This window comes from Bombina bombina, chromosome 8 (assembly GCF_027579735.1).
Source record: "Bombina bombina isolate aBomBom1 chromosome 8, aBomBom1.pri, whole genome shotgun sequence".
NCBI lineage: Eukaryota > Metazoa > Chordata > Amphibia > Anura > Bombinatoridae > Bombina > Bombina bombina.
This window is the reverse complement of record NC_069506.1, coordinates 179,212,812-179,239,269: the sequence shown is the minus strand read 5'-3', so window position 1 is coordinate 179,239,269 and position 26,458 is coordinate 179,212,812. Positions and strand designations below refer to the sequence as shown.

General features: G+C 38.0%; 1 protein-coding gene across 4 annotated transcripts in view; it reads left to right on the top strand.

The window, feature by feature from the left end:
• Positions 1 to 26,458, top strand: part of MYBPC2 (myosin binding protein C2) — a 199,812-nt gene that overhangs the window by 61,819 nt on the left and 111,535 nt on the right. For all 4 annotated transcript variants that reach the window (XM_053690757.1, XM_053690755.1, XM_053690758.1 and 1 more), the window contains 3 exons: positions 762 to 879; positions 4,354 to 4,396; positions 25,098 to 25,157. In XM_053690757.1, coding sequence (XP_053546732.1) covers positions 762 to 879; positions 4,354 to 4,396; positions 25,098 to 25,157 — 221 coding nt within the window. The remainder of the gene's footprint in view (positions 1 to 761; positions 880 to 4,353; positions 4,397 to 25,097; positions 25,158 to 26,458) is intronic.

The window sequence follows — 26,458 nt, the reverse complement described above, 5'->3', positions numbered from 1 at the left end:
ATTAATTGGTTATTTACATTTCTGCTATCATTTTTTTTCTCTCTGTGACCTCATCCATCATTCTCTTGTCTGCATACACTTTTTTTCCTTATGATGTATTTTAAACACCAGCAGCCACATACTTTTCTTGCACTATATTATCTTCCATTTGCAATCATTTTTGTCAATTCCTCATCTTTTTTTCTCATTCCTTCTCATCCATTTTTATTTTGATATCTTAAAGGGACTCTGTACTGATGAATGTTATATAACCCATATAAACCAGTATTATTTAAAGGTACATGAAACCAAAAACATTCACTTTCATGATTCAGATAGAGTATACAATATTAAACAACTTTTCTATTTACTTCTGTTTATCAGTTTTGTTTAATTCTTTTAGTATCCTTTGTTTAAGGAGCAGCAATGCACAACTAGGATCTAGCTGAACGCATTGGTTGAGCCAATGACAATATACATGCCTAGCCACCAATCAGCAGTTAGCTCCCATTAGTGCATTGCTGTTCCTGATCCTATCTAGGTATGCTTTTCAATCAAGGAGTAAATTGGATAATAGAAGGAAATTGGAAAGCTGTTTAAAATTGTATGTTCTGAATTAAACATATTTGATTTGAACATTTGTTAACATTCTTAAAAACTATTTCATAGTAAAAGCAAATGAAAGTAGATTTGATAGAAAACAGAAGTTTATTTCTTTATCATGAACATAATTAAAATACAGAAAACCTGTATAAATATCTAAACTTATTATTCTGTTATAGGTATACGAGTATGAATTGAGGATTTTAAAAGCAACCATAGCAGATATCGGTGGCTACAGGTGTGAAGTCGTTTCCAAAGACAAGTGTGACAGTTGCTCCTTTAACATTGATGTGGAAGGTATGAATTGAATACAGTACATGTAAGCTAACCACATGCAACCCTATGTAGTCAAATTGCTTGATTGTAACTCATATTTCCCAAACAAAACTATAAATTCCATTTAACTTGATTTTTTTTTTTGTTTATTACTGATACACCCCTTAAACACAGAACCATAAACAGTAAAATTTAAAATTTGATTCACTGCTATCATGAAAACCTGTTTAACCATTTCATAATACATTTCGCTTCTAGCTATCATAAAGGGATATAACATAAATTAAAAGGAAGTGAGAACTTTAAAAATTTTACTTAAAAAACAAATAAGCATAGAAAATTTGTCAGCAATAAAAATTGCAGGAAATAGAAAATGAAAAGGACAACCCAGCACAGAAAGAACGAGGAAAGAATATTTAAGAGATTTTTACAGAATCATTCAAATTAGCAATATAAAATGGGCATTGAGTGCTTCAGAGAAGATCCATGACCCAGGATGGAAGATGAAGGATCTGACTGTATGATTATATGAGATGAGAAGTTTGTAGCAGATAAAAACATAGGGGCCAATTTATCATTGATCTGTCCGACATGATCGTGTCAGTGGATCATGTCCGACATACATTGATGAATGCCGACAGCATACACTATCGGCATTTATCATTGCACAAGCAGTTCACCAGAACTGCTTGTGCAATGCCGCCCCTGCAGATTCGCTAGCAGGGGGTGTCAATCAGCCTGATCGTATAGGATTGGGCGGATTGATGTCCGCAGCCTCAGAACAGGCGGACAAGTTATGGAGCAGTGGTCTTTAGACCACTGCTTCATAACTGCTGTTTTCGGCCCCCTGGCCTCACTTTATTTGTATTTTTCACAAGTATGTGATATGCCTCAAGTATAAATAATATATATAGTAGCTTGTGCAACCATTGGATAGGTATTACATTTACATCATCAGGGCTCAGCTTACTTATGACTATGGAAGTAAGGATATTAAAAGGATATAAATATGCAAATATAAGATGCTGTTATATGTTAGAGCATTTTATTATTGCACTGTAACTTGTATATAACTGAGTGTTTAAAGGGACATTAAACCCTAACAATTTCTTTCATGATTCAGTTAGAGAATACAATTTTAAACAACATTCCAATTTACTTATATTATCTAATTTGTTTCATTTTTTAGATATCCTTTGTTAATTAAATAGCAATGCACATGGGTGAGCCAATCACATGAGACATATATGTGCAGCTACCAATCAGCAGCTACTGAGCCTATATAGATATGCTTTTCAGCAAATAATATCAAGAGACTGAAGCAAATTAGATAATAGAAGTCAATTAGAAAGTTGTTTAAAATTGCATACTCTTTCTAAATCATGAAAGAAAAAAAATGGGTTTCATGTCCCTTTAACCCCTGCAAAAGCAATAGGCTGTATTTACATTGCCAATATTGAAGTATCGGCCACGTTACTTCCTTTGGCAGTTTACATTGCACTTGCAAAATCTAAACTGTGGTTTGCTATTTCAAATCAAGGGGAACTGCTGAACAAAAAATAGCACTGCTTTGATACTGTACAAAGTATTCTTTTACCCCTGCAGAACATTGTCCTAAAGGTTTGTTTTACAAAGAGTAGGAAAAATAGTGTGAAAATATACCCAAAACCTAGGGCCCTATAATTGTACCAGGCAGCACTTGACACGGGTAAGACATAGGGAGGGCATATTCTGGATAATAGTGTTTTTAAAGAGAAATTATATGATGCCCAAATGTAAGTTCCCATGTTAAGATTTAATCTACTGAAATTTAACCTCTGAGACAACTGACTGGTTAATTTAGACTGTAGTGTGCAGAGAGTTGAGGGGCGTCATTTTATTCTTGCCGAAACTAAATCCTTTTCTACAGTGTTTATAAAAAAACATAATTTAGCTTTGTAAAAATTTTCTTTTGTAATCCAAATCCATCCTGACAAGTGTTAAATCTGAGTGCCCTTTATTTTTAGGCATGATGGTTATACTGAGCATGTTTGCTCAAGGATTTTATTTTTAAAAAAATATTTTCCATCATTGTTCTCGAAAACTACTTCTCCCATGTTGGCAGAGTTTTCATGTAAAAACAAGAAAAACAGTGCAGGAAATAATTTTTCTGTAGAAGAAAGTGGCCGCAACTATTTTAATCCTCTTAAATGCAATTTTCACAAATCTCATATTGTAAATTATGAAGCTGCTAAATTACAAGATTATAAATATAATCCAAAATGACAGAATTCACAGTACAGAGCGGGCTTCAAAGACCTCATTCTCAACCATTTTTTGTTCAGCACCCTGAATAGTGCCTACTAATTGATGGTTACATTTAGCCATCCACTCAGCAAGTGCAACCCAGGTGTTAAACCTAAAATGGGCCAGCTCCAAAGCTTTCATTCCTACTTTTTCAAATAAAGATAACAAGATAATTAAGAAAAATTGATAATAGGAGTAAATTTCAAAGTTGCTTAAAAGTGTATGCTCTGTCTGAATCATGAATGAAAAAAAAATGGGTATAGTATTTTGGCAATTGGTAAAATGTAATAAAAAAAGTATGTAAACTGGGTGTAGAATAGAAGACTATACGGGAGTTCAAGAAATCATTAGCCTATTATTGGCAACAATGTAACATTAATAGTTAAAGTAAGCCATGCACTGCTGAGAGCTAGCTGAACACAATGAGACAAATGTGTATAGCCACCAATCATCAGATAGCTCTCACTAGTATAGCATATGTGCATACTCTTTTTTTTAGCAAAGTATACGAAAAGAACAAAGAAAATTTAAGAAAATAAGTACATTTTAAAAAGTCTTAAAATAGCATGCTCTGTATGAATCTTGTAAATTTAATTTTGACTTTCCATAACTCTATTTTGTTTTGGCCAGAATCACAGTAGGGAATAATATGTAAAGCTCTAAAAAATGATAACACAATCTTACAGTAGATTCTGGGTATACTAGAAAGTTATCTGGTTCCCGTATGCTGATTAAATACACGTCTTTTCAAGAGCCCTGTCCCTTGGTTATTATACGTAAGGGTTTAAATGATAACCTCCAAAACATTTTTAATGTGGAAAATAAAAGATCTTTTAAACTTTTTTTAAGAATGACTTTTTTTGTCCATGACTTCCTTTTGCATTATTTGTTAAAACACTCTATGTTCACTAAGCCTAGAATGGCCTCTCCAGTCTCTCCAGTTTCTCTAATCCCTAGATTATCTTATATAGGCTTTTAACAAAGCTCAATAATTCATTACTTTGCTATTAGCATTAATTTGCTATTGATGCAATAGCATTAATTTGCTATTCAGATGCATAGAATTACATTGAAGTTGGTGAGACTGAAGAGATTACCAAGTTAATTCCAGATGTCTGAATGCTTAAAGCTTATCCCATCATTACTATTTGGAGACACAACATGTTATTAAAACTCTTCATAACTTTTTCTTTTTATCTTTCTTTGCAGCTGCAAGAGAGGAAGGAAATATATTACAAGCTTTCAAACGAACGTAATTATTAAATATTTTTATGTGCATTTTATGTTTTCGTATTCAGAAATACCAATTGGATATTAGGAATATTAATTAACATACAATTCTCTGCTGCATTCCAGTTTGTTTCTATTACCAAAGTCAACACTCTCTCTTGGTTTCCTTGTTTGAAACATGGGACCTTTCCATCAAGACATACTGTATGTGTCTTGAACACTATATGGCAGCAGCATGTGTTTAAAGGGACAATCAACTTAAAAGTTTTTATTGTTTAAAAGATAAGATAATCCATTTATTACCCATTTCCCAGTTTTGCATAACCAACATTGTTATACTAATATACTTTTTCTCCTGTTAAGTGTAGTCAGTCCACGGGTCATCCATTACTTATGGGATTATATCTCCTCCCTAACAGGAAGTGCAAGAGGATCACCCAAGCAGAGCTGCTATATAGCTCCTCCCCTCTAAGTCATACCCAGTCATTCTCTTGCATCTAACTAATAGATAGGACGTGTGAGAGGACAGTGGTTATTAAAATTAGTTTTTATTTCTTCAATCAAAAGTTTGTTATTTTAAACAGCACCGGAGTGTGTTGTTTTTTCTCAGGCAGCATTAGAAGAAGAATCTACCTGAGTTTGTGTATGATCTTAGCGGTCGTAACTAAGATCCATTTGCTGTTCTCGGCCATTCTGAGGAGTGAGGTAACTTCAGAACAGGGGACAGCGGGCAGGGTTCACCTGCAAGCAGGTATGTTGCAGTATATTATTTTCTAAGGAATGGAATTGACTGAGAAAATACTGCTAATACCGATATAATGTAAGTGCAGCCTTAAATGCAGTAGTAGCGACTGGTATCAGGCTGATATGTATGTATGTTTACACTGAGGTATTTCTGGGGAATGGAATTTCACTAAGAAAATACTGTATACATTTAATTTATATTTGAGCCCCCACTGCAGTGAAAGCGACTAGCAGCAGGCTTATTAATATAATTTCATAATTTTATTTTTAAAACGTTTACTGGCATGTTAATCGTTTTTCTCTGAGGTACTTGGTGATAAAACTTTTTGGGCATTATTTTTCCACATGGCTGTCGTTTATTTATGAATAAATTCAGTTTACTGAGCTTCCCCACTGTTGTAATATGAGTGGGAGGGGCCTATTTTGGCGCTTTATTACGCAGTAAAAATTCAGTCACAGTCTTCCTATTTCTTCCTCCATGATCCAGGACGTCTCTACAGAGCCCAGGGGTCTCCAAAACTATTTTTGAGGGAGGTAATCACTCACAGCAGATCTGTGAGACTGTGCTTTTGACTGTGATAAAACGTTTATATTAATCTGTTATCCGTTTTTTTGGGTACTAAGGGGTTAATCATCCATTTGCTGGTGGGTGCAATCCTTTGCTAACTTAATGCATTTACTGTGAAAATTTGGTTGCTATAACTAATTTGGTTCATTGTTATTTCAACTGTGACAGTTTCTTTGTGCTTCTTAAAGGCACAGTAACGTTTTTTATATTACTTGTAAATTTATTTGAAAAGTATTTTCCAAGCTTGCTAGTTTCATTGCTAGTTTGTTTAAACATGTCTGACACAGAGGAATCTCGTTGTGCAATATGTTTAAAGGCCAATGTGGAGCCCAATAGAAATTTGTGTACTATTTGCATTGATGCTACTTTAAATAAAAGCCAATCTGTACATGTAAAGAAAATTTCACCAGACAACGAGGGGGAAGTTATGCCGACTAACTCTCCTCACGTGTCAGTACCTTCGTCTCCCGCTCAGGAGGTGCGTGATATTGTGGCGCCAAGTACATCAGGGCGGCCCATACAAATCCCTTTGCAAGACATGGCTAATGTTATGACTGAAGTATTATCTAAATTGCCAGAATTTAGGGGTAAATGCGACCACTCTGGGGTGAGAACAGAGTGCGCTGATAATAATAGAGCCATGTCTGATACTGCGTCACAATTTGCAGAACATGAGGACGGAGAGCTTCATTCTGTGGGTGACGGATCTGATCCAAGTAAACTGGACTCAGACATTTCAAATTTTAAATTTAAGCTTGAGAACCTCCGTGTATTGCTAGGGGAGGTATTAGCGGCTCTGAATGATTGTAACACGGTTGCAATTCCAGAGAAAATATGTAGGCTGGATAAATATTTTGCGGTACCGACGTGTACTGACGTTTTTCCTATACCTAAAAGGCTTACAGAAATTGTTAACAAGGAGTGGGATAGACCCGGTGTGCCTTTTTCACCCCCTCCTATATTTAGAAAAATGTTTCCAATAGACGCCACCACACGGGACTTATGGCAGACGGTCCCTAAGGTGGAGGGAGCAGTTTCTACTCTGGCTAAGCGCACAACTATCCCGGTGGAGGATAGCTGTGCTTTTTCAGATCCAATGGATAAAAAGTTAGAGGGTTACCTTAAGAAAATGTTTGTTCAACAAGGTTTTATATTACAACCCCTTGCATGCATTGCGCCTGTCACGGCTGCGGCGGCATTCTGGTTTGAGTCTCTGGAAGAGACCATTAGCTCAGCTACATTGGATGAGATTACAGACAAGCTTAGAGTCCTTAAGCTAGCTAATTAATTTATTTCCGATGCCGTAGTACACTTAACTAAACTTACGGCTAAGAATTCCGGATTCGCCATTCAAGCGCGCAGAGCGCTGTGGCTTAAATCCTGGTCAGCCGATGTGACTTCTAAATCTAAATTGCTTAACATACCTTTCAAAGGGCAGACATTATTCGGGCCCAGTTTGAAGGAAATTATCGCTGACATTACTGGAGGTAAGGGCCATGCCCTGCCTCAAGACAGAGCCAAACCAAGGGCTAGACAGTCTAATTTTCGTGCCTTTCGTAACTTCAAGGCAGGAGCAGCATCAACTTCCTCCGCTCCAAAACAGGAAGGAACTGTTGCTCGCTACAGACAGGGCTGGAAACCTAGCCAGTCCTGGAACAAGGGCAAGCAGGCCAGAAAGCCTGCTGCTGCCCCTAAGACAGCATGAAGTGAGGGCCTCCGATCCGGAAACGGATCTAGTGGGGGGCAGACTTTCTCTCTTCGCCCAGGCTTGGGCAAGAGATGTCCAGGATCCCTGGGCGTTAGAGATCATATCTCAGGGATATCTTCTGGACTTCAAAGCTTCTCCTCCAAAAGGGAGATTTCATCTTTCAAGGTTGTCAGCAAACCAGATAAAGAAAGAGGCGTTTCTACGCTGTGTACAAGACCTTTTACTAATGGGAGTGATCCACCCAGTTCCGCGGTCGGAACACGGACAAGGGTTTTACTCAAATCTGTTTGTGGTTCCCAAAAAAGAGGGAACCTTCAGACCAATCTTGGACTTAAAAATCCTAAACAAATTCCTAAGAGTTCCATCGTTCAAAATGGAAACTATTCGGACAATCTTACCTATGATCCAAAAGGGTCAGTACATGACCACAGTGGATTTAAAGGATGCCTACCTTCACATACCGATTCACAAGGATCATTATCGGTACCTAAGGTTTGCCTTCCTAAACAGGCATTACCAGTTTGTAGCTCTTCCCTTCGGGTTAGCCACGGCTCCAAGAATCTTTACAAAGGTTCTGGGCTCTCTTCTGGCGGTACTAAGACCGCGAGGAATTTCGGTAGCTCCATACCTAGACGACATTCTGATACAAGCGTCAAGTTTCCAGACTGCCAAGTCTCATACAGAGTTGGTTCTGGCATTTCTAAGGTCGCATGGGTGGAAGGTGAACGTAGAAAAGAGTTCTCTTTTGCCACTCACAAGAGTTCCCTTCTTGGGGACTCTTATAGATTCTGTAGAAATGAAAACTTACCTGACAGAAGACAGGTTAACAAAACTTCTAAATGCTTGCCGTGTCCTTCATTCCATTCAACACCCGTCAGTGGCTCAATGCATGGAGGTAATTGGCTTAATGGTAGCGGCAGTGGACATAGTACCTTTTGCACGCCTGCATCTCAGACCACTACAATTGTGCATGCTAAGTCAGTGGAATGGGGATTACTCAGATTTGTCCCCTATGCTGAATCTGGATCAAGAGACCAGAGATTCTCTTCTATGGTGGCTTTCTCGGCCACATCTATCCAGGGGGATGCCCTTCAGCAGGCCAGATTGGATGATTGTAACAACAGACGCCAGCCTACTAGGTTGGGGCGCTGTCTGGAATTCCCTGAAGGCTCAGGGATCATGGACTCAGGAGGAGAGTCTCCTTCCAATAAACATTCTGTAATTAAGAGCAGTTCTCAATGCTCTTCTGGCTTGGCCTCAGTTAGCAACTCTGAGGTTCATCAAGTTTCAGTCGGACAACATCACGACTGTGGCTTACATCAACCATCAGGGAGGGACAAGGAGTTCCCTAGCGATGATGGAAGTCTCAAAGATAATTCGCTGGGCAGAGTCTCACTCTTGCCACCTGTCAGCGATCCACATCCCAGGCGTGGAGAACTGGGAGGCGGATTTCCTAAGTCGCCAGACTTTTCATCCGGGGGAGTGGGAACTTCACCCAGAGGTATTTGCCCAACTGCTTCGGCGTTGGGGCAAACCAGATCTGGATCTCATGGCGTCTCGCCAGAATGCCAAGCTTCCTTGTTATGGATCCAGGTCCAGGGACCCGGGAGCGGTTCTGATAGATGCTCTGACAGCACCTTGGGTCTTCAACATGGCTTATGTGTTTCCACCTTTCCCGATGCTTCCTCGACTGATTGCCAGGATCAAACAGGAGAGAGCATCGGTGATTCTAATAGCGCCTGCGTGGCCACGCAGGACCTGGTATGCAGATCTAGTGGACATGTCGTCCTGTCCACCATGGTCTCTGCCTCTGAGACAGGACCTTCTGATTCAGGGTCCTTTCAAACATCCAAATCTAATTTCTCTGAGGCTGACTGCATGGAGATTGAACGCTTGATTCTATCAAAGCGTGGATTCTCGGAGTCAGTGATTGATACCTTAATACAGGCTAGGAAACCTGTTACCAGGAAAATTTACCATAAAATATGGCGTAAATACTTGCATTGTTGCGAATCCAAGAGTTACTCATGGAGTAAGGTTAGGATTCCTAGGATATTGTCTTTTCTACAAGAAGTTTTAGAAAAGGGTTTATCTGCTAGTTCGTTAAAGGGACAGATCTCAGCTCTGTCCATCCTTTTACACAAGCGTCTGTCAGAAGTTCCAGACGTTCAGGCTTTTTGTCAGGCTTTGGCCAGGATTAAGCCTGTGTTTAAAACTGTTGCTCCGCCATGGAGCTTAAACTTAGTTCTTAACGTTTTACAGGGTGTTCCGTTTGAAACCCTTCATTCCATTGATATCAAGCTGTTATCTTGGAAAGTTCTGTTCTTAATGGCTATTTCCTCGGCTCGAAGAGTCTCTGAGTTATCGGCCTTACATTGTGATTCTCCTTATCTGATTTTTCATTCAGACAAGGTAGTTTTGCGTACTAAACCTGGGTTCTTACCTAAGGTAGTCACTAACAGGAATATCAATCAAGAGATTGTTGTTCCTTCATTGTGCCCTAACCCTTCCTCAAAGAAGGAACGACTTCTGCACAATCTGGACGTCGTCCGTGCCCTGAAATTTTATTTGCAGGCAACTAAAGATTTTCAACAAACTTCTTCCCTGTTTGTCGTTTATTCTGGACAAAGGAGAGGTCAAAAGGCTTTGGCTACCTCTCTCTCCTTCTGGCTTCGTAGCATAATACGTTTAGCCTATGAGACTGCTGGACAGCAGCCTCCTGAAAGAATTACAGCTCATTCTACCAGAGCTGTGGCTTCCACTTGGGCCTTTAAAAATGAGGCCTCTGTTGAACAGATTTGCAAGGCTGCAACTTGGTCTTCACTTCACACCTTTTCAAAATTTTACAAATTTGACACTTTTGCTTCTTCGGAGGCTGTTTTTGGGAGAAAGGTTCTTCAGGCAGTGGTTCCTTCCGTGTAAAGGTCCTGCCTGTCCCTCCCGTCATCCTTGTACTTTTAGCTTTGGTATTGGTATCCCATAAGTAATGGATGACCCGTGGACTGACTACACTTAACAGGAGAAAACATAATTTATGCTTACCTGATAAATTCCTTTCTCCTGTAGTGTAGTCAGTCCACGGCCCGCCCTGTTTTTACGGCAGGTCTAAATTTTAAATTAAACTCCAGTCACCACTGCACCCTATAGTTTCTCCTTTCTCGTTTGGTTTCGGTCGAATGACTGGGTATGACGTAGAGGGGAGGAGCTATATAGCAGCTCTGCTTGGGTGATCCTCTTGCACTTCCTGTTAGGGAGGAGATATAATCCCATAAGTAATGGATGACCCGTGGACTGACTACACTACAGGAGAAAGGAATTTATCAGGTAAGCATAAATTATGTTTTTCCTCTGTGATTACCTTGTATCTAAGGAGCCTATTTATCAAAGTGTCAACCAAAAATTCGCTGGAATTCCACATCGTAATTGTTGCGAGATTGATCCAACGTAGTTATCAAAGCCTGAAGATCGGCAAATATTGAAATTTGTGACGTAACATACTATCCCGTGATCTCAGTCCAACGCAGATCGATGCTTACGTAATTACAGATGTTCCGAATACACATTTGGCTCTATTTGACACTTTTCCCCATTTATCAAACATTTAACAGGTATGCTTGGGTTTTTATCTGTAACCCTTGAGGCCGCGGATGCCATAGAAATCAGTGGGAGTCTGAAAGCACTGAAAGCTTATGTTCCATACTGCAAGACAATGAAATATACCCCATGGATTTCTATGGTAGAAAACAAGTTACATTTACACCTAACACCATAACATAAAACCGAGTCTAAACACCCCTAATCTGCCACCCCAAAACACAAATAAAATGTATTAACCCCTATTCCGCCGCTCCCCGACACCGCCGCCACTAAATAGACTTATTAACCCCTAAACCTCTGGCCTCCCACATCACCACCACTAACTAAACCTATTAACCCCTAAACAGTCAGCCCCCCACATCACAAAAAACTAAATTAAGCTATTAACACAAAGACAAGAGGAGACAGATGCGCCACATGGCCCAATATTGTTTGATCCGAAACAGATTAATGTGCATATAAGGAGTAAACTCACATTTAAGAAAGCACCTCAATCAGTGCTGTAGAGACAGTCTGGGATCTATTACAGTCACCCAGCAGACCAAACTCCCGCAAAAGGTGTAGTATCTGTATTTAAACGATAAGAAAAACACAGGTGCCAATATGGCCTAGTATTGCTGGAACAATGGTAAATCAATGCCAATGGTAAAAGTGGTACTCACAATAGTTGTAGCATCTCCCTTGATGCTATAGGAGCAGGATGGGGTCAATACAGTCACCCACCAGACTTGATGTAAGGCACTCAGGACAGTGTGAAGATCCAGAAGTCAGCAATAATCAGGATAAATCCAGAGAAAATCCCTCAGCAAAAGGGACAACTCACAAAATGATAGTGGCAAGTGATCAAAGTTATAAGTTGTTTTATTAAAATATGAAAAAACAAAGGTGACACGTTTCTCAGCACAAGGCTGTTTCATCAGGCTTCATAAAATATTATTAGAACACTTGCTATATATACCATACATCTAATTAAAAATAATCAGTATCACATGGTGACAGGAGGGGCCAAGTGAACAGATGGTAACCTATTGGCCAATCAAATTACTAATAACAAAGTTGATCATTAAACATATGTTAAAATAAATAAACACACATCTCATTTGTATCTACATTTGATAGTTAGTATAATCAATCTATATAAAATTCATAATTAATAAAAAATATATAAACAACATGAACCACCATTTAATGTTTGTGCAATAAGCATCTCAGATTGTAGCATTAAAAACATACAAGGCACGTAGTATACCATAGGATTGAGCGATAAAATAAGACATACCCAGGAAGCTTTTAGCAGATCAAATAATTCCTAAATGGTCTCACTGTGTATTGCAACTAAAATCTATATACACACAAGTGGCGATGATAAATGTATATATATGTATAACCCCTAAACCTAGCAAACCACTAACTTTAAATAAAAATTAAACATTATTAAAAGTACTAAATTACAAAAAACACCCACTAAGTTACAAAAAATAACAAACACTAAATTACGAAAAATAACAAACCAAATTATCAAAAATATTTTTTTACACCTAATCTAATAGCCCTATCAAAATAAAAAATCCCCCCAAAATAAAAAAAACCCTAGCCTACAATAAACTACAAATGGCCCTTAAAAGGGCCTTTTGTGGGGCATTGCCCCAAATATATCAGCACTTTTACCTGTAAAAAAAATACAAACACCCCCCAACAGTAAAACCCACCACCCAACCAACCCCTCCAAAAAAACCTAACTCTAAAAAAAAAACCTAAGCTACCCATTGCCCTGAAAAGGGCATTTGGATGGGCATTGCCGTAAAAAGGGCATTTAGCTTTTTTACAAGACCAAACCCTAATCTAAAATATAAACCCACCCAAAAAATTTAAATAAATCCTAACACTAACCCCCGAAGATCCACTAACAGTTTTGAAGTCCTAACATCCAGGTGGAGAAGTCTTCATCCATGCGGCAAGAAGTCATCATCCATGCGGAAAGAAGTCTTCATCCAGGCGGCAAGAAGTCTTCATCCAGGCGGGAAGAAGTCTTCATCCATGCGGCAAGAAGTCTTCATCCAGGCTGCCTCTTCGATCTTCATCCAGCTGGCGCAGAGCAGGTCCATCCTGAAGACGTCCGACGCGGAGCTCCTCTTCCTACGGTCGCCGCCATAAACTGAAGCTTCAATGCAAGGGATGCGATTTAAGATGGCGTCCCTTGCATTCCTATTGGCTGATTTGAGTGTTAAATTCAAATCAGCCAATAGGAGGTGAGCTTCTGAAATCCTATTGGCTGTTCAAATCAGCCAATAGAATTTCAGTAGCTCTCATCCTATTGGCTGATTTGAACAACCAATAGGATTTCAGAAGCTTGCATCATATTGACTGATTTGAATTTAACACTCAAATCAGCCAATAGGAATGCAAGGAACGCCATCTTGAATTGCGCCCCTTGGATTGAAGCTTCAGTTTATGGTGGCGACCATAAGAAGAGGAGCTCCGCGTCAGATGTCTTCAGGGTGGACCCACTCAGCGCCGGCTGGATAAAGATTGAAGAGGCCGCCTAAATGAAGACTTCTTGCCGCCTGGATGAAGACTTCTTTCTGCATGGATGATGACTTCTTGCCGCATGGATGAAGACTTCTCCGTCTGGATGTCGGGACTTCAAAACTTTAAGTGGATCTTCGGGGGTTAGTGTTAGGATTTTTTAAAATTTTTTGGGTGGGTTTTTATTTTATATTAGGGTTTGGGCTTGTAAAAGAGCTAAATGCCCTTTTAAGGACAATGCCCATCCAAATGCCCTTTTCAGGGCAATGGGTAGCTTAGGTTTTTTTACAGGTAAAAGAGTTGATATCTTTGGGGCAATGCCCCACAAAAGGCCCTTTTAAGGGCAATTGGTAGTTTATTGTAGGCTAGGGGGGTTTTTTATTTTGGGGGGGGCTTTTTTATTTTGATAGGGTAATTAGATTAGGTGTAAAAAAATATTAACTTTTGATAATGTTTAATTGTATATTTAAATAATTTTAGTAGGGTTAGTTTTTTTTTTTAATATGTAATTTAGTTTATTACATTGGTAGTTTAATTTCATTTTAGTATAATAGTTAGGGTAGGTTAATTAATAGTTTAACAATAGTTTATTTTAATTCTACAGGTAAGTTTTAATTTATATTAAGATAGGGATGTTGTCATTTTAATTTAAAGTTAAGGGGTTGTTAGGTTTAGGGATTAATAGCTTAATTTAGTTTTTTGCAATGTTGGGGGCTGACAGTTTAGGGGTTAATAGGTTTAATTAGTGGTGGTGATATGGGAGGCCAGAGGTTTAGGGGTTAATAAGTTTATTTAGTGGTGGCGATGTCGGGAAGCGGCGGAATAGGGGTTAATATTTATATTAGTGGCGGTGATGTCGGGAGCGGCAGATTAGGGGTTAATAGGTTTATTATAGTGGCGTGATGCAGGAGGGTAGCGGTTTAAGGGTTAATAGGTAGTTTATGGGTGTTAGTGTACTTTGTAAGTTGGTATAAATAAAGTTGGGAAAAACACGAATAACAGCACCATCGATGACTGTTAGTTAACAACAGTCCGATGCTCATCACCCCATACTTGGTGCACGTGTTTTTGACGGCTTTTTTTTTATAAATATGGAGATTGTATTCAGATCCGCGGCCGAAATGTTTGGTGATGTTAGATGAGCGTATTGACACCAGAGAATGCAATATAGTTGACACTTTGATAAATATCCCCCTAAGCCTCTTCTGACAGCCCCCCGGATTACATGACTTTTTATTTATTTATTATCTATTGACTTGCCTTTTTTCCAATTAGTGCTGTGATGTGCACACCTTCACGGGCGTGAGCACAATGTTATCTATATGGCACACATGAACTTGAAGTTTCCTTTTGTGAAAAGCAAATAAAAATTAATATGATCAGAAGCTCTCTGTAGTGGCTTAGAAACAGGCAGAAATTTAGATGTTTAAATTTTATAAAGTATATTACTATAACAATGTTGGTTGTGCAAAACTGGGGAATGGGTGGTAAAGGCATTATCTATCTTTTTAAACAATAACAATTTTGCTGTTGACTGTTCCTTTAACAAATGTATACAAGCTACCTGTAGTGGGAGCTCTATAATGCAGTAGCTTAAGACACTCTATGGTAAAACTCTATGTTAGACTAAGCTACTGGACATGACAGATGTGTAGATAGAAACACTGTTTCCTGAAGACATTAAGGGACATGAAAATGCTGCAAATTGCCTATATAATTGATATGCAGCAGTTTAAAACCTGGGTTCAATAATTTGATGTTTGTCCTTCCTAGGAAGCTAGAAACAGGCACAGTTTTCCATAAAAACAAGAGGTGATTTATGGTCCTTTAATAAAGGCAGAGTTCTAGGTTTTCCCTGCTTCAGTGTCTGCTGCAGCCTCCCTTTACAGGTTGCTTGAATAATATATTAACATTTGTCACCACCAATTTCTCTGCTACTGCTTAAAATGATGCAGGTTGCTCATATCTGTATTTGAGAATAGTCCTACATCTATTTTAACAGTTTCCTATATTTCTCAGGACTTGAGTAAAAAATTTTTACTTAAAAACACAAAGAGATGGTGGACAAAAAAGGGATATGGCCATGTGAGTACAGAGGGAGGGGGAGGAGGTATTAAAAAAAGTAAAAGGGTATGTGGGTGATAGGTATATAGGGTTCTCCCTCTCAGGCATATCTATCATTTTACAAACTCCCCCTCTCTCTGTTTATCACCACAGAATTTTCTATTCTCCTTGTTGTTTGTTCTATAACTGTCATCATACTAATGAGTATTGCATCGGACCTAAGAAAAAGAGGAATTACTTGAAAGCTTTTCTTTTAAATTAAATTGTATTACTTATTACCATAATAATGTATTATTTTGGCATCAGAATCTCTAAACTAATACAGATACTCTTATCTGTTTTTTGAATTTCTAATGTTGAAAGGGACACTGAACCCAAATTTTTTCTTTTGTGATTCAGATAGAGCATGACATTTTAAGCAACTTTCTGATTTACTCCTATTATCAAATGTTCTTCATTCTCTTGGTATCTTTATTTGAAATGCAAGAATGTAAGTTTAGATGCCAGCCCATTTTTGGTGAACAACCTCGGTTGTCCTTGCTGATTGGTGGATACATTCATTCACCAATAAAAAAAGTGCTGTCCAGAGTATTGAACGTAAAAAAAAGCTTAGATGGCTTATTTTTCAAATAAAGATAGCAAGGGAATGAAGAAAAATGATAATAGACATAAATTAGAAAGTTGCTTAAAATTGCATGCTCTATCTGAATCACAAAAGAAAAAAAATTGAGTTCAGTGTCCCTTTAATTAATTTTCAAACAATAACAAGAATCAAACGTACAGGAAAATATTAGATGAAGAGATACAAAGCAATCAACACTGTACCATAAAATAAAAAAATAATAATTAAAAGTATAAAACCTAGTCCTATTGTCCTGATGAGGCAGAGATATATTATAAGTCCTTGAGAAAAAAACACTTCTAAAATGGTTATAATGCAGCTTGGTAACCACATTACACTGTACTCCCATCTGTTTTTTTAAGCTCTCCACCAATTAAGGGCCAGATTAAGGGCTTTAACATAGAGCTACATACATATAGATGTCAAAAGATGTATCTGCATGTATATATATATAGCAGTAGTTTAGGCAGGAACAGCGCTCATAGAAAGGGAGAGAAGAAAAACAAAAAGCAACCAATAGTGTAATTTTTGCACACAAAGGTGATGTGTTTTAAAATGCAAAAAACTTGCTCACCTTGTAAAACCTCAAACATGTGAGGTATGTGATGTTCACAGAGGGGATACGTATCCCTATCTGTGTTAAAGATGCGTCTTTATTTTTTGCTTCCACCTCTTGTAGTATGGTATAGAAGTGGTGATGAAATCGTGGCTCCCAATCAGAGTATTTCAGATGGTTTACATCTTGTCATAGGAAAACAAATGACTCTCCAGTCACAATGCTGACATAAAAGAGGATTTATTGTTGAATATATCAGTAAGGTGTAAAGATCCAGGCTTTTACCTATGCATAGTTCAAGATAAAACAAATGTCTCAGAGTAAAATTTCTCACAATGGAGATTTTAAACGTTTGCTGATTTAGTAACAGTTGAATAATGCTCAGTTCGATTAGCCAGTAAAAGTTCAACAAACCTGGCTTAGGAGAGGCGTTTCTGTGAAAAACAGTAAGGTCTTGTTGGAGGTACACACGAACAGTCCTGCTGAGTCTTTCAAACTCTGTTTACTTGTGGTCTCGCCGGACCGGAAGTGACGTCACTAAGTGGGTGGTCTCTATATATATATGTGTGTACAGATGTATTTATATGTGTATATATTTATTTACAGACATATATACACATATAAACACATAAATACATATATACACACACATATAGACATTAGACATGTATAAATAAGTGCTTTGGAGCCCTTTGCTGGCAAGTAGTTGAAAACATGATAAATCATATTTCTGCATTATATATTTGTTAATAAATTGTTATACTGTATTTTTACTGTAAATATTTCACATTCCAATGTTCTTCACATAGCACAATGCTCTATGTATTTTTAAATAGATATTCCTACATATATCTGTATATATCTATACCTATATATAATCATCTATATATATATATATATATATAGGTATAAATATATATTTGGGCAAAAAACATCAGATGTATATATACATGTGCATTTATAAATAAATAGAACATATTCTATGTGAAGAACATTGGAATGTGAAATATTCAAATTTTATGTCTGGTTAGTATACTTGACAATATGTGATCGGATTTGTGTGCGAATAGGGTGTTAGGGTTTTTCCTCCATTTACTTCTATAAGGGAATATGTGATATTCTAAGTTTGACTTTTTACACACGTTGGGTTAGTGCACGAGCGAAAACTGTTTACTTTCAACTTGTATTATGAGCACTACCCGACGCGCAAAAAGCTTACGTCTAGTGGAGTTAACGCTTGAGCGGGAACATTAAATACCGCTCTACTTGTAATCTGGCTCTAAATTATTATGGTCAGATCTCGGCTGCACAAGCATTTGCAGTGGCCCTGCTAAACCATCATTAATCAGCACAGTGCCGCGCTACTTATGATGCTGCTGGCTGGCCTCCTGTAATTTTCTATTTAAAAATTTAGCGTGCAAGTCAGCTCTTCAGCTGCTACCGGGGCTCAAGCTCTATCATAATTGTTAGCACTCGCGATTTGCAGCAGCTGCGCTAACACTAATTTTCTCTCCAGATTGACAGATTTATGTAGCGTAAATCTATTTACAATCTGTGCAATCTTGAGCCTCTGTAAACGGATTATGAATGTTGCAAAATGAGGTTTGCAGAGCAGTATTGTGGGAGTAGTGTGGAACCTGTGAAATACTTTGATGGCTCAGATGCAATCGTTATATAAGCTGGAGATGTGAGGATAGATAGAAGCATTAGGCATCCGGTAACATGCTCTCCCAGCTTTGTATTGGATATACTATGTCTATGTACTCTTTTGTTTTTCTGCTAATATGGAATATCTACATAGGAAAGATATTCTATGCGCCTATTTTCAGTAGGTTTAAGGACATACTGTCATAAGTTTAATAGATGGTTTCATTCTTCTGAATAATAATGATAACTTTGCAGTAATTGCCTGCATTTCATGCAAATATTACCAAATGGTTTGCAGAAACAAGTTATACATCATAAAAGTTGGTATCAGTTGAATAGAATGAATACATTTTTAATTTATCCCAAAACAGAAATACTGAATTAGTTGGTAGTGAAAGTAAATAATTTGTGTGTGTTTACACAAGCATATATATATATATATATATATATATATATATATATATATATATATATATATATATATATATATATATATATACACACACACACACGCACATATATATATATATATATATATATATATGTGTGTGTGTGTGTGTGTGTATGTATATATATATATATATATACAGGGAGTGCAGAATTATTAGGCAAGTTGTATTTTTGAGGATTAATTTTATTATTGAACAACAACCATGTTCTCAATGAACCCAAAAAACTCATTAATATCAAAGCTGAATAGTTTTGGAAGTAGTTTTTAGTTTGTTTTTAGTTATAGCTATTTTAGGGGGATATCTCTGTGTGCAGGTGACTATTACTGTGCATAATTATTATGCAACTTAACAAAAAACAAATATATACCCATTTCGATTATTTTTTTTTACCAGTGAAACCAATATAACATCTCAACATTCACAAATATACATTTCTGACATTCAAAAACAAAACAAAAACAAATCAGTGACCAATATAGCCACCTTTCTTTGCAAGGACACTCAAAAGCCTGCCATCCATGGATTCTGTCAGTGTTTTGATCTGTTCACCATCAACATTGCATGCAGCAGCAACCACAGCCTCCCAGACACTGTTCAGAGAGGTGTACTGTTTTCCCTCCTTGTAAATCTCACATTTGATGATGGACCACAGGTTCTCAATGGGGTTCAGATCAGGTGAACAAGGAGGCCATGTCATTAGATTTTCTTCTTTTATACCCTTTCTTGCCAGCCACGCTGTGGAGTACTTGGACGCGTGTGATGGAGCATTGTCCTGCATGAAAATCATGTTTTTCTTGAAGGATGCAGACTTCTTCCTGTACCACTGCTTGAAGAAGGTGTCTTCCAGAAACTGACAGTAGGACTGGGAGTTGAGCTTGACTCCGTCCTCAACCCGAAAAGGCCCCACAAGCTCCTCTTTGATGATACCAGCCCAAACCAGTACTCCACCTCCACCTTGCTGGCGTTTGAGTCGGACTGGAGCTCTCTGCCCTTTACCAATCCAGCCACGGGCCCATCCATCTGGCCCATCAAGACTCACTCTCATTTCATCAGTCCATAAAACCTTAGAAAAATCAGTCTTGAGATATTTCTTGGCCCAGTCTTGACGTTTCAGCTTGTGTGTCTTGTTCAGTGGTGGTCGTCTTTCAGCCTTTCTTACCTTGGCCATGTCTCTGAGTATTGCACACCTTGTGCTTTTGGGCACTCCAGTGATGTTGCAGCTCTGAAATATGGCCAAACTGGTAGCAAGTGGCATCTTGGCAGTTGCACGCTTGACTTTTCTCAGTTCATGGGCAGTTATTTTGCGCCTTGGTTTTTCCACATGCTTCTTGCGACCCTGTTGACTATTTTGAATGAAACGCTTGATTGTTCGATGATCACGCTTCAGAAGCTTTGCAATTTTAAGAGTGCTGCATCCCTCTGCAAGATATCTCACTATTTTTGACTTTTCTGAGCCTGTCAAGTCCTTCTTTTGACCCATTTTGCCAAAGGAAAGGAAGTTGCCTAATAATTATGCACACCTGATATAGGGTGTTGATGTCATTAGACCACACCCCTTCTCATTACAGAGATGCACATCACCTAATATGCTTAATTGGTAGTAGGCTTTCAAACCTATACAACTTGGAGTAAGACAACATGCATAAAGAGGATGATGTGGTCAAAATACTCATTTGCCTAATAATTCTGCACTCCCTGTATATATATATATATATATATATATATATATATATATATATATATATATATATATATATATACTGTATTTATAGCAGGTTATGTAATGTAAAACACTCACTGGACTTTGGTCGTCTCACAGCAAATACAACTTTATTGTTTTGATTGAATTGAAGTCCAGTGAGTGCTTTACACAACCTGCTGTCATTAACCCCTATAGCACCCTGGCATACACTACAAACATATATATATATATATATATATATATATATATATATATATGTGTGTGTGTGTGGAGTGTGCTGTATGAGAGTGTGTGTGGGGTCTGGGTGTTATATGAGAGTTTATGTGCGTGTGTATTATACAACAGTGTGCGTTTTGTATGAGAGAGTGTGTGTGTGTGTGTGGTGTGTGTGGCGTATGTGTTGTATGAGAGTGTGTGGTGTGTCTGTTATGATTGTGTGTGGTGGGTGTTGTATGAGAGTGTGATGTGTGTGTCTGTTTCATGAGGGTGAGTGGTGTGTGTGTTGTATAAGTGTGGTTTGTGTGTTGTATGAGAGTGCAGACTGTGTGTTGTATGGGAGTGTGTGGTGTGTGTGTTGTTTGAAAGTGGTGTGTGTGTTATGAGTGTGTGTGGTGGGTGTTGTATGAGAGTGTGATGTCTGTGTCTGTTTCATGAGGGTGTGTGGTGTGTGTGTGTTGTATAAGTGTGGTTTATGTGTTGTATGAGAGTGTGTGGTGTTTGTGTGTTGTACCAGAGTGTATTTTGTATGACAATGTGTGTGAGTTGTATGAGTGTGTGTGTTGTATGAGAGTTTGGTGTGTGTTATTACCTTTTCCAGCACTTTCAAGTTTGACTACAATCAGGAATAAAGTATGCACACATTTTAGACACTTTGCTAAAAATTGAATGTATCTTGTATATTACTTCAGAAATTTTCAGGCCAAGTTTAAAAATAGGCCCGTGAAGATATGTGGTACTTTTGCAAAGGGTCTTGGGAAAAATAAGTTTGAAGAACCCTGCCTTAGAGGAGAGAAGGAGAAGTTACATGCTTTGATTTTTTTAAAATGCACAATTTTTGCTTTACTGATACAACCATTGCTTTATAATTCTTGATAAAGGGCCAGATTACGAGTGGAGTGCAACTGTGCAAGCATTTGCCCACAAGCGATATCGGGTTTTCGCGTTTGTTAGCACACAGGTTAAATTGCGCTGGTATTACAGGTTGAAAGTAAATGCAATCGCTTGAGCACAATTCATGTTAACGATCTTCGGGTTAGTGCATCCTCAGCGCCGTGGTTAACTGTTTCCCGAATCAAAAAAGTGTCACAAAATACATCAAAAATAACATACAAAGTACAGTTACATTCATAAAAACACCATCTAATAAAAATTAGTTATTAGGGCTCAAAGATACGAGTTGTAAAAAAAAGACAGACTAAGGGCTTTAACATCGAGATACCAGGAATCTGTGAAGAGGAATCACAAACAAGAGGGCGCCTCCTAGTATAATACTGCGAGTGTAACAAGCAGAAGCAGGTCTTGTTTAGTAAATCTACTCACAAAGGGAGCAGCACCGAATGTGCTAAGTGACGCAAGCTGGGATCTCGCAGTGTCCCAGAAAACTGATTCTCAAAAGGATGTAGAGGCCTAGGTGTGCCAAGGAATGATCGAATAAAGCTCAGGCTTCCAAATAATACAGTTCTATTTTATTAAAACCAATAATAAAAACCAATGGGTGTATACATTACCCAAAGTGTTAAAAGCAATATTGGCAACAAATTGCAACGCGTTTCTCAGCTATGCTAGCTATTTCATCAGGCATCTGAGATCCTTTTGAGGATCAGTTTTCAGGGACACTGCGAGATCCCAGCTTGCGTCACTTAGCACATTTAGTGCTGCTCCCTTTGTGAGTATATTTACTAAACAAGACCTGCTATTGTTTGTTACACTTACAGTATTATACTAGGAGGCGCCCTCTTGTTTGTGATTCCTCTTCACAGGTTCCTGGATTCTCTACTTATCTTTGAGAGGAGCTGCCGATACTACAAATACCTGTCCACATCGTCTGGGTCTATTTCCACTACTACAGAAGACCTCATTAGAATATCTTTGACCTTTATAGTGGTCTATACCAAGGACTCAGATAAGACTCTATACCAATTGTTATTCTGTACCCAATGGTTGTTTATATTATGTTTTTATATGTCAATGTGCACATTTAGTCACTATCCATATTTATATTTAATTTGAGTATATATATATCCACAGTTATATTGGGTTTATAAGCGCCCCCTAGGGTTGGACACGTGACTGTTTTCAACAGGTTAGTTTGTTCAAAACATTGAGATACAATACATATACATCCTTAAAGATGGATAGGTATGTATAAATATATCTATTTGTATGTACAGATGTATTTATGTATTTATATGTGTTTATATGTATTTACAGACATATATACATATATAAACACATAAATACATATCTATACATATATATAGACATATATATATATATATATATATATATATATATAAGTGCATAGGAGCCCTTTGCAGATAAATAGATGTAAAAGCATATTTATGCAATATTCATCCTATATTATAAAAGGTCAGGTATGTTTGTCCTATGCAGTCATGCACAGTAGAGACTGCAGCACGAGACAAACATACCTGGCATAAGGAAGGCTCAGTCAGGGAGGATCAGATAGCAGGGGGGGGGCACGAGCGGGGGGGGGCGGAAGTGCGAGGGGGCCGCAAGAGGAACATATGCTGCTATGCGCAGAACATTACATAGTGAAATATGTTAGTTTTTTCCCCACTTTTTTTGCTCCATTGCGGTTATCGTGCACGTGATATTGTAAGTTCGGCTTTTTGTGATCATCGGGTTAGCGTGAGAGAGATAACTTTTTACTTTCAACTCGTTATACCAGCACAACCCGACATCCGCAAAAAAAGTTTACTTCTAGCGCAATTAACGCTCTATCGAAAGCACTAAATGGCGTTCCAATAGTAATCTTGGGTATAGTGATGACATATTTACTACACAGGTGTCATTTGAGAAAGTAGTTAATTGCCTGAAATTCACATTAAATGAGATTTTACTTTTTAACTGTGTTTAACCCTTGTCTCATGAAATGTACCAGAATATGCTAGAATAAAATGTGTACATTATATGGAACAATAAGCTAAATTGACATTAATCAATTTAAAATAAACTTTTATGATTTAGACAGGGCTTAGATTTTTTAAAAAATGCTTTCCAGTTTTTTTCTATTATCAATTATATTTATTTCTTGAAATTTTCTTTGAACCTTAGCTTAGCTTCTTTCCTTGCTCAGTATGATCATACTGAGCAAGGTACAGGAGTGTGTCTTTAGCACTGTATTCAGATAGAGCACAACATTTTAACCAACTTTCTTATTTACTCCTATTATCAATATATAGATACCAAGAGAATGAAGAAAATGTGATAATAGGAGTAAATTAGAAAGTTGCTTAAAATTTCATGCTCTATCTGAATCACTAAAGAAAAAAATTAGGTTCAGTGTGCCTTTAAGCTATGTTCTACTTATTGCAAATTATATACAAAATTGCTTCTGGCATATTTTTATACATCTCACTGCTTTTGCTCAGTGTATGGGCGCCTTTATTATTTGACAGGAGGATAATGTTCCCTGCTAGGGAACATGTTTGCCTATGTTTACAGTGAATGGACAGAAAATGCTGATTGTCCGCTGCCTGCATTTATTATTGCACAAGGAAGTTATTCTGCAGTGCAACTACCTGTCTCACATGACCAATAATATGAGATCAGGGCCTGCCAATCACCCCAAAGAAACAAGTTTTGGATGATTTAACTCTGCCACCTTTGAGGTGTCAAAGAGGTTAAGCAGCAGCATTAGTGACCCTGTACCACAAGGGCTCCAAAGCAATACGTTTTGTGTGATATAACCTGCCACCTCTGAGGCGGCCAAGAGGTTAAGCAGCAGTATGAGCAAACCTGCACCATAGCTATGGGGCATATTTATCAAGCTCCATATGGAGCTTGATGCCCCGTGTTTCTGGCGAGTCACAAAGACCGCTGCTCCATAACCTGTCCGCCTGCTCTGAGCAGGCAGACAGACATCGCCGGAAATTAACCCGATCGAGTACGATCAGGTTGATTGACACCCCCCTGCTGGCGGCCCATTGGCCGCGAGTCTGCAGGGGGCGGCGTTGCACCAGCAGCTCTTGTGAGCTGCTGGTGTAATGCTCAATACGGCGAGCGTATTGCTCGCCGTATTCAGCGAGGTCTGGCGGACCTGATCCGCTCTTTCGGATCAGGTCTATCAGACTTTGATAAATATGGGCCTATATGTGCATATGATAACAGCAGTAATTTGGAATGCTATATCTGAATATCTGAGTCATGAAAATTTAAGTTTAACTTCCATGTATCTTGAATAATCATTTAACTGTTTCAGTAATTTTCCACTACATCATTTTTATTTGTTAATTTATAAAGCTTTTAAATAAAGAAATTGCATGTGTTTAAAAAATGCTCTGTTTTCTTTCAGGGGTGATGCAAAAAGTGATACAGCAGGGGAGCTTGACTTCAGTGCCTTGCTCAAGAAAAGGTAATAAACTGGAGTCCTAAGATTTAATATTAAAGGGTCATTCTAATGCAAACATGACATTGTACTAATAACTATGGTGCCAATTCCAATTTTGTTGTTAATGTTGTTCGACTCTCCATACACCTTGTTTGGCATAGGAACAGTTAAAAAATATTGCATCAGATATTGGAAAAACATTTTTGAACAAATCTATCCTGCAATACTTCAGCTTTTTCAAGAAAATCCTCATCTCTAGTATAATTCTTAGGAGCTCTTCTGAATTGCCCAGATGGAATATTGGATATCCAACTGGATAAGTGTCCACTCTTAGCATTGAGAAAGCCATTTCACTATGTTTACTTCCTGTAGCTCTTTGTAAACACCTTATAATCATCATCAAACCATAGGACTACATTTAAAAAAGCCTTCAGGCTCGCCGAAAACAGTAGTTATGAACCAGCGGTCTAAAGACTGCTGCTCCATAACTTGTCCGCCTACTCTGAGGCTGTGGACATCAATCCGCCCGATCCTATATGATCGGGCTGATTGACACCCCCTGGTAGAAGCCAATCTGGCCGCGAATCTGCAGGGGGCGGCATTGCACAAGAAGTTCACAAGAACTGCTTGTGCAATGATAAAGGCCGACAGCGTATGCTGTCGGCATTTATTGATGTGCGGAGGACATGATACACTACATCGTATCATGTCCGTCCGCACTTTAATAATTTGGCCTCTATGTTTTCAGTAAACTTAAGATTGTATGAGTTGGTATCAGTGACGTGCAGTGACGTCAGAGGCTGGTGAGGCAGTGGCTTGGATACGCCTTCATTCTTTAGATATCCTTTGTTGAAGAAATAGCAATGCACATGGGTGAGCCAATCACATGAGGTATCTATGTGCAGCCACCAATCAGCAGCTACTGAGCATATTTAGATATGATTTTCAACAAAGGATATCAAAAGAATGAAGACAATTAGATATTAGATTAGATTAAATTGGAAAGTTATTTAAATTGCATGTTCTTTCTAAATCATGAAAGAAAACATATGGGTTTCATGTCCCTTTAAATGGTGTCTTGGAAAACTGGTCAACTTAGTAAACATCTGATTTTAGTCTAAAGGATTGTAACAGAAACTCTTGCCAGATAACACAATGCTTGCTCTGATTATGAGATCTAGAAATTCATGCCCATTAAAATATGTTTAAAACATACTTTTTACTTTAATGCTGCAAATTATGCTTATAGATTCTTTCATTATTCAGTAAATATAAAAATGTCTTGATCCAGTGGCGGCTGGTGAAATTTAAAGATGGTGGGGCGC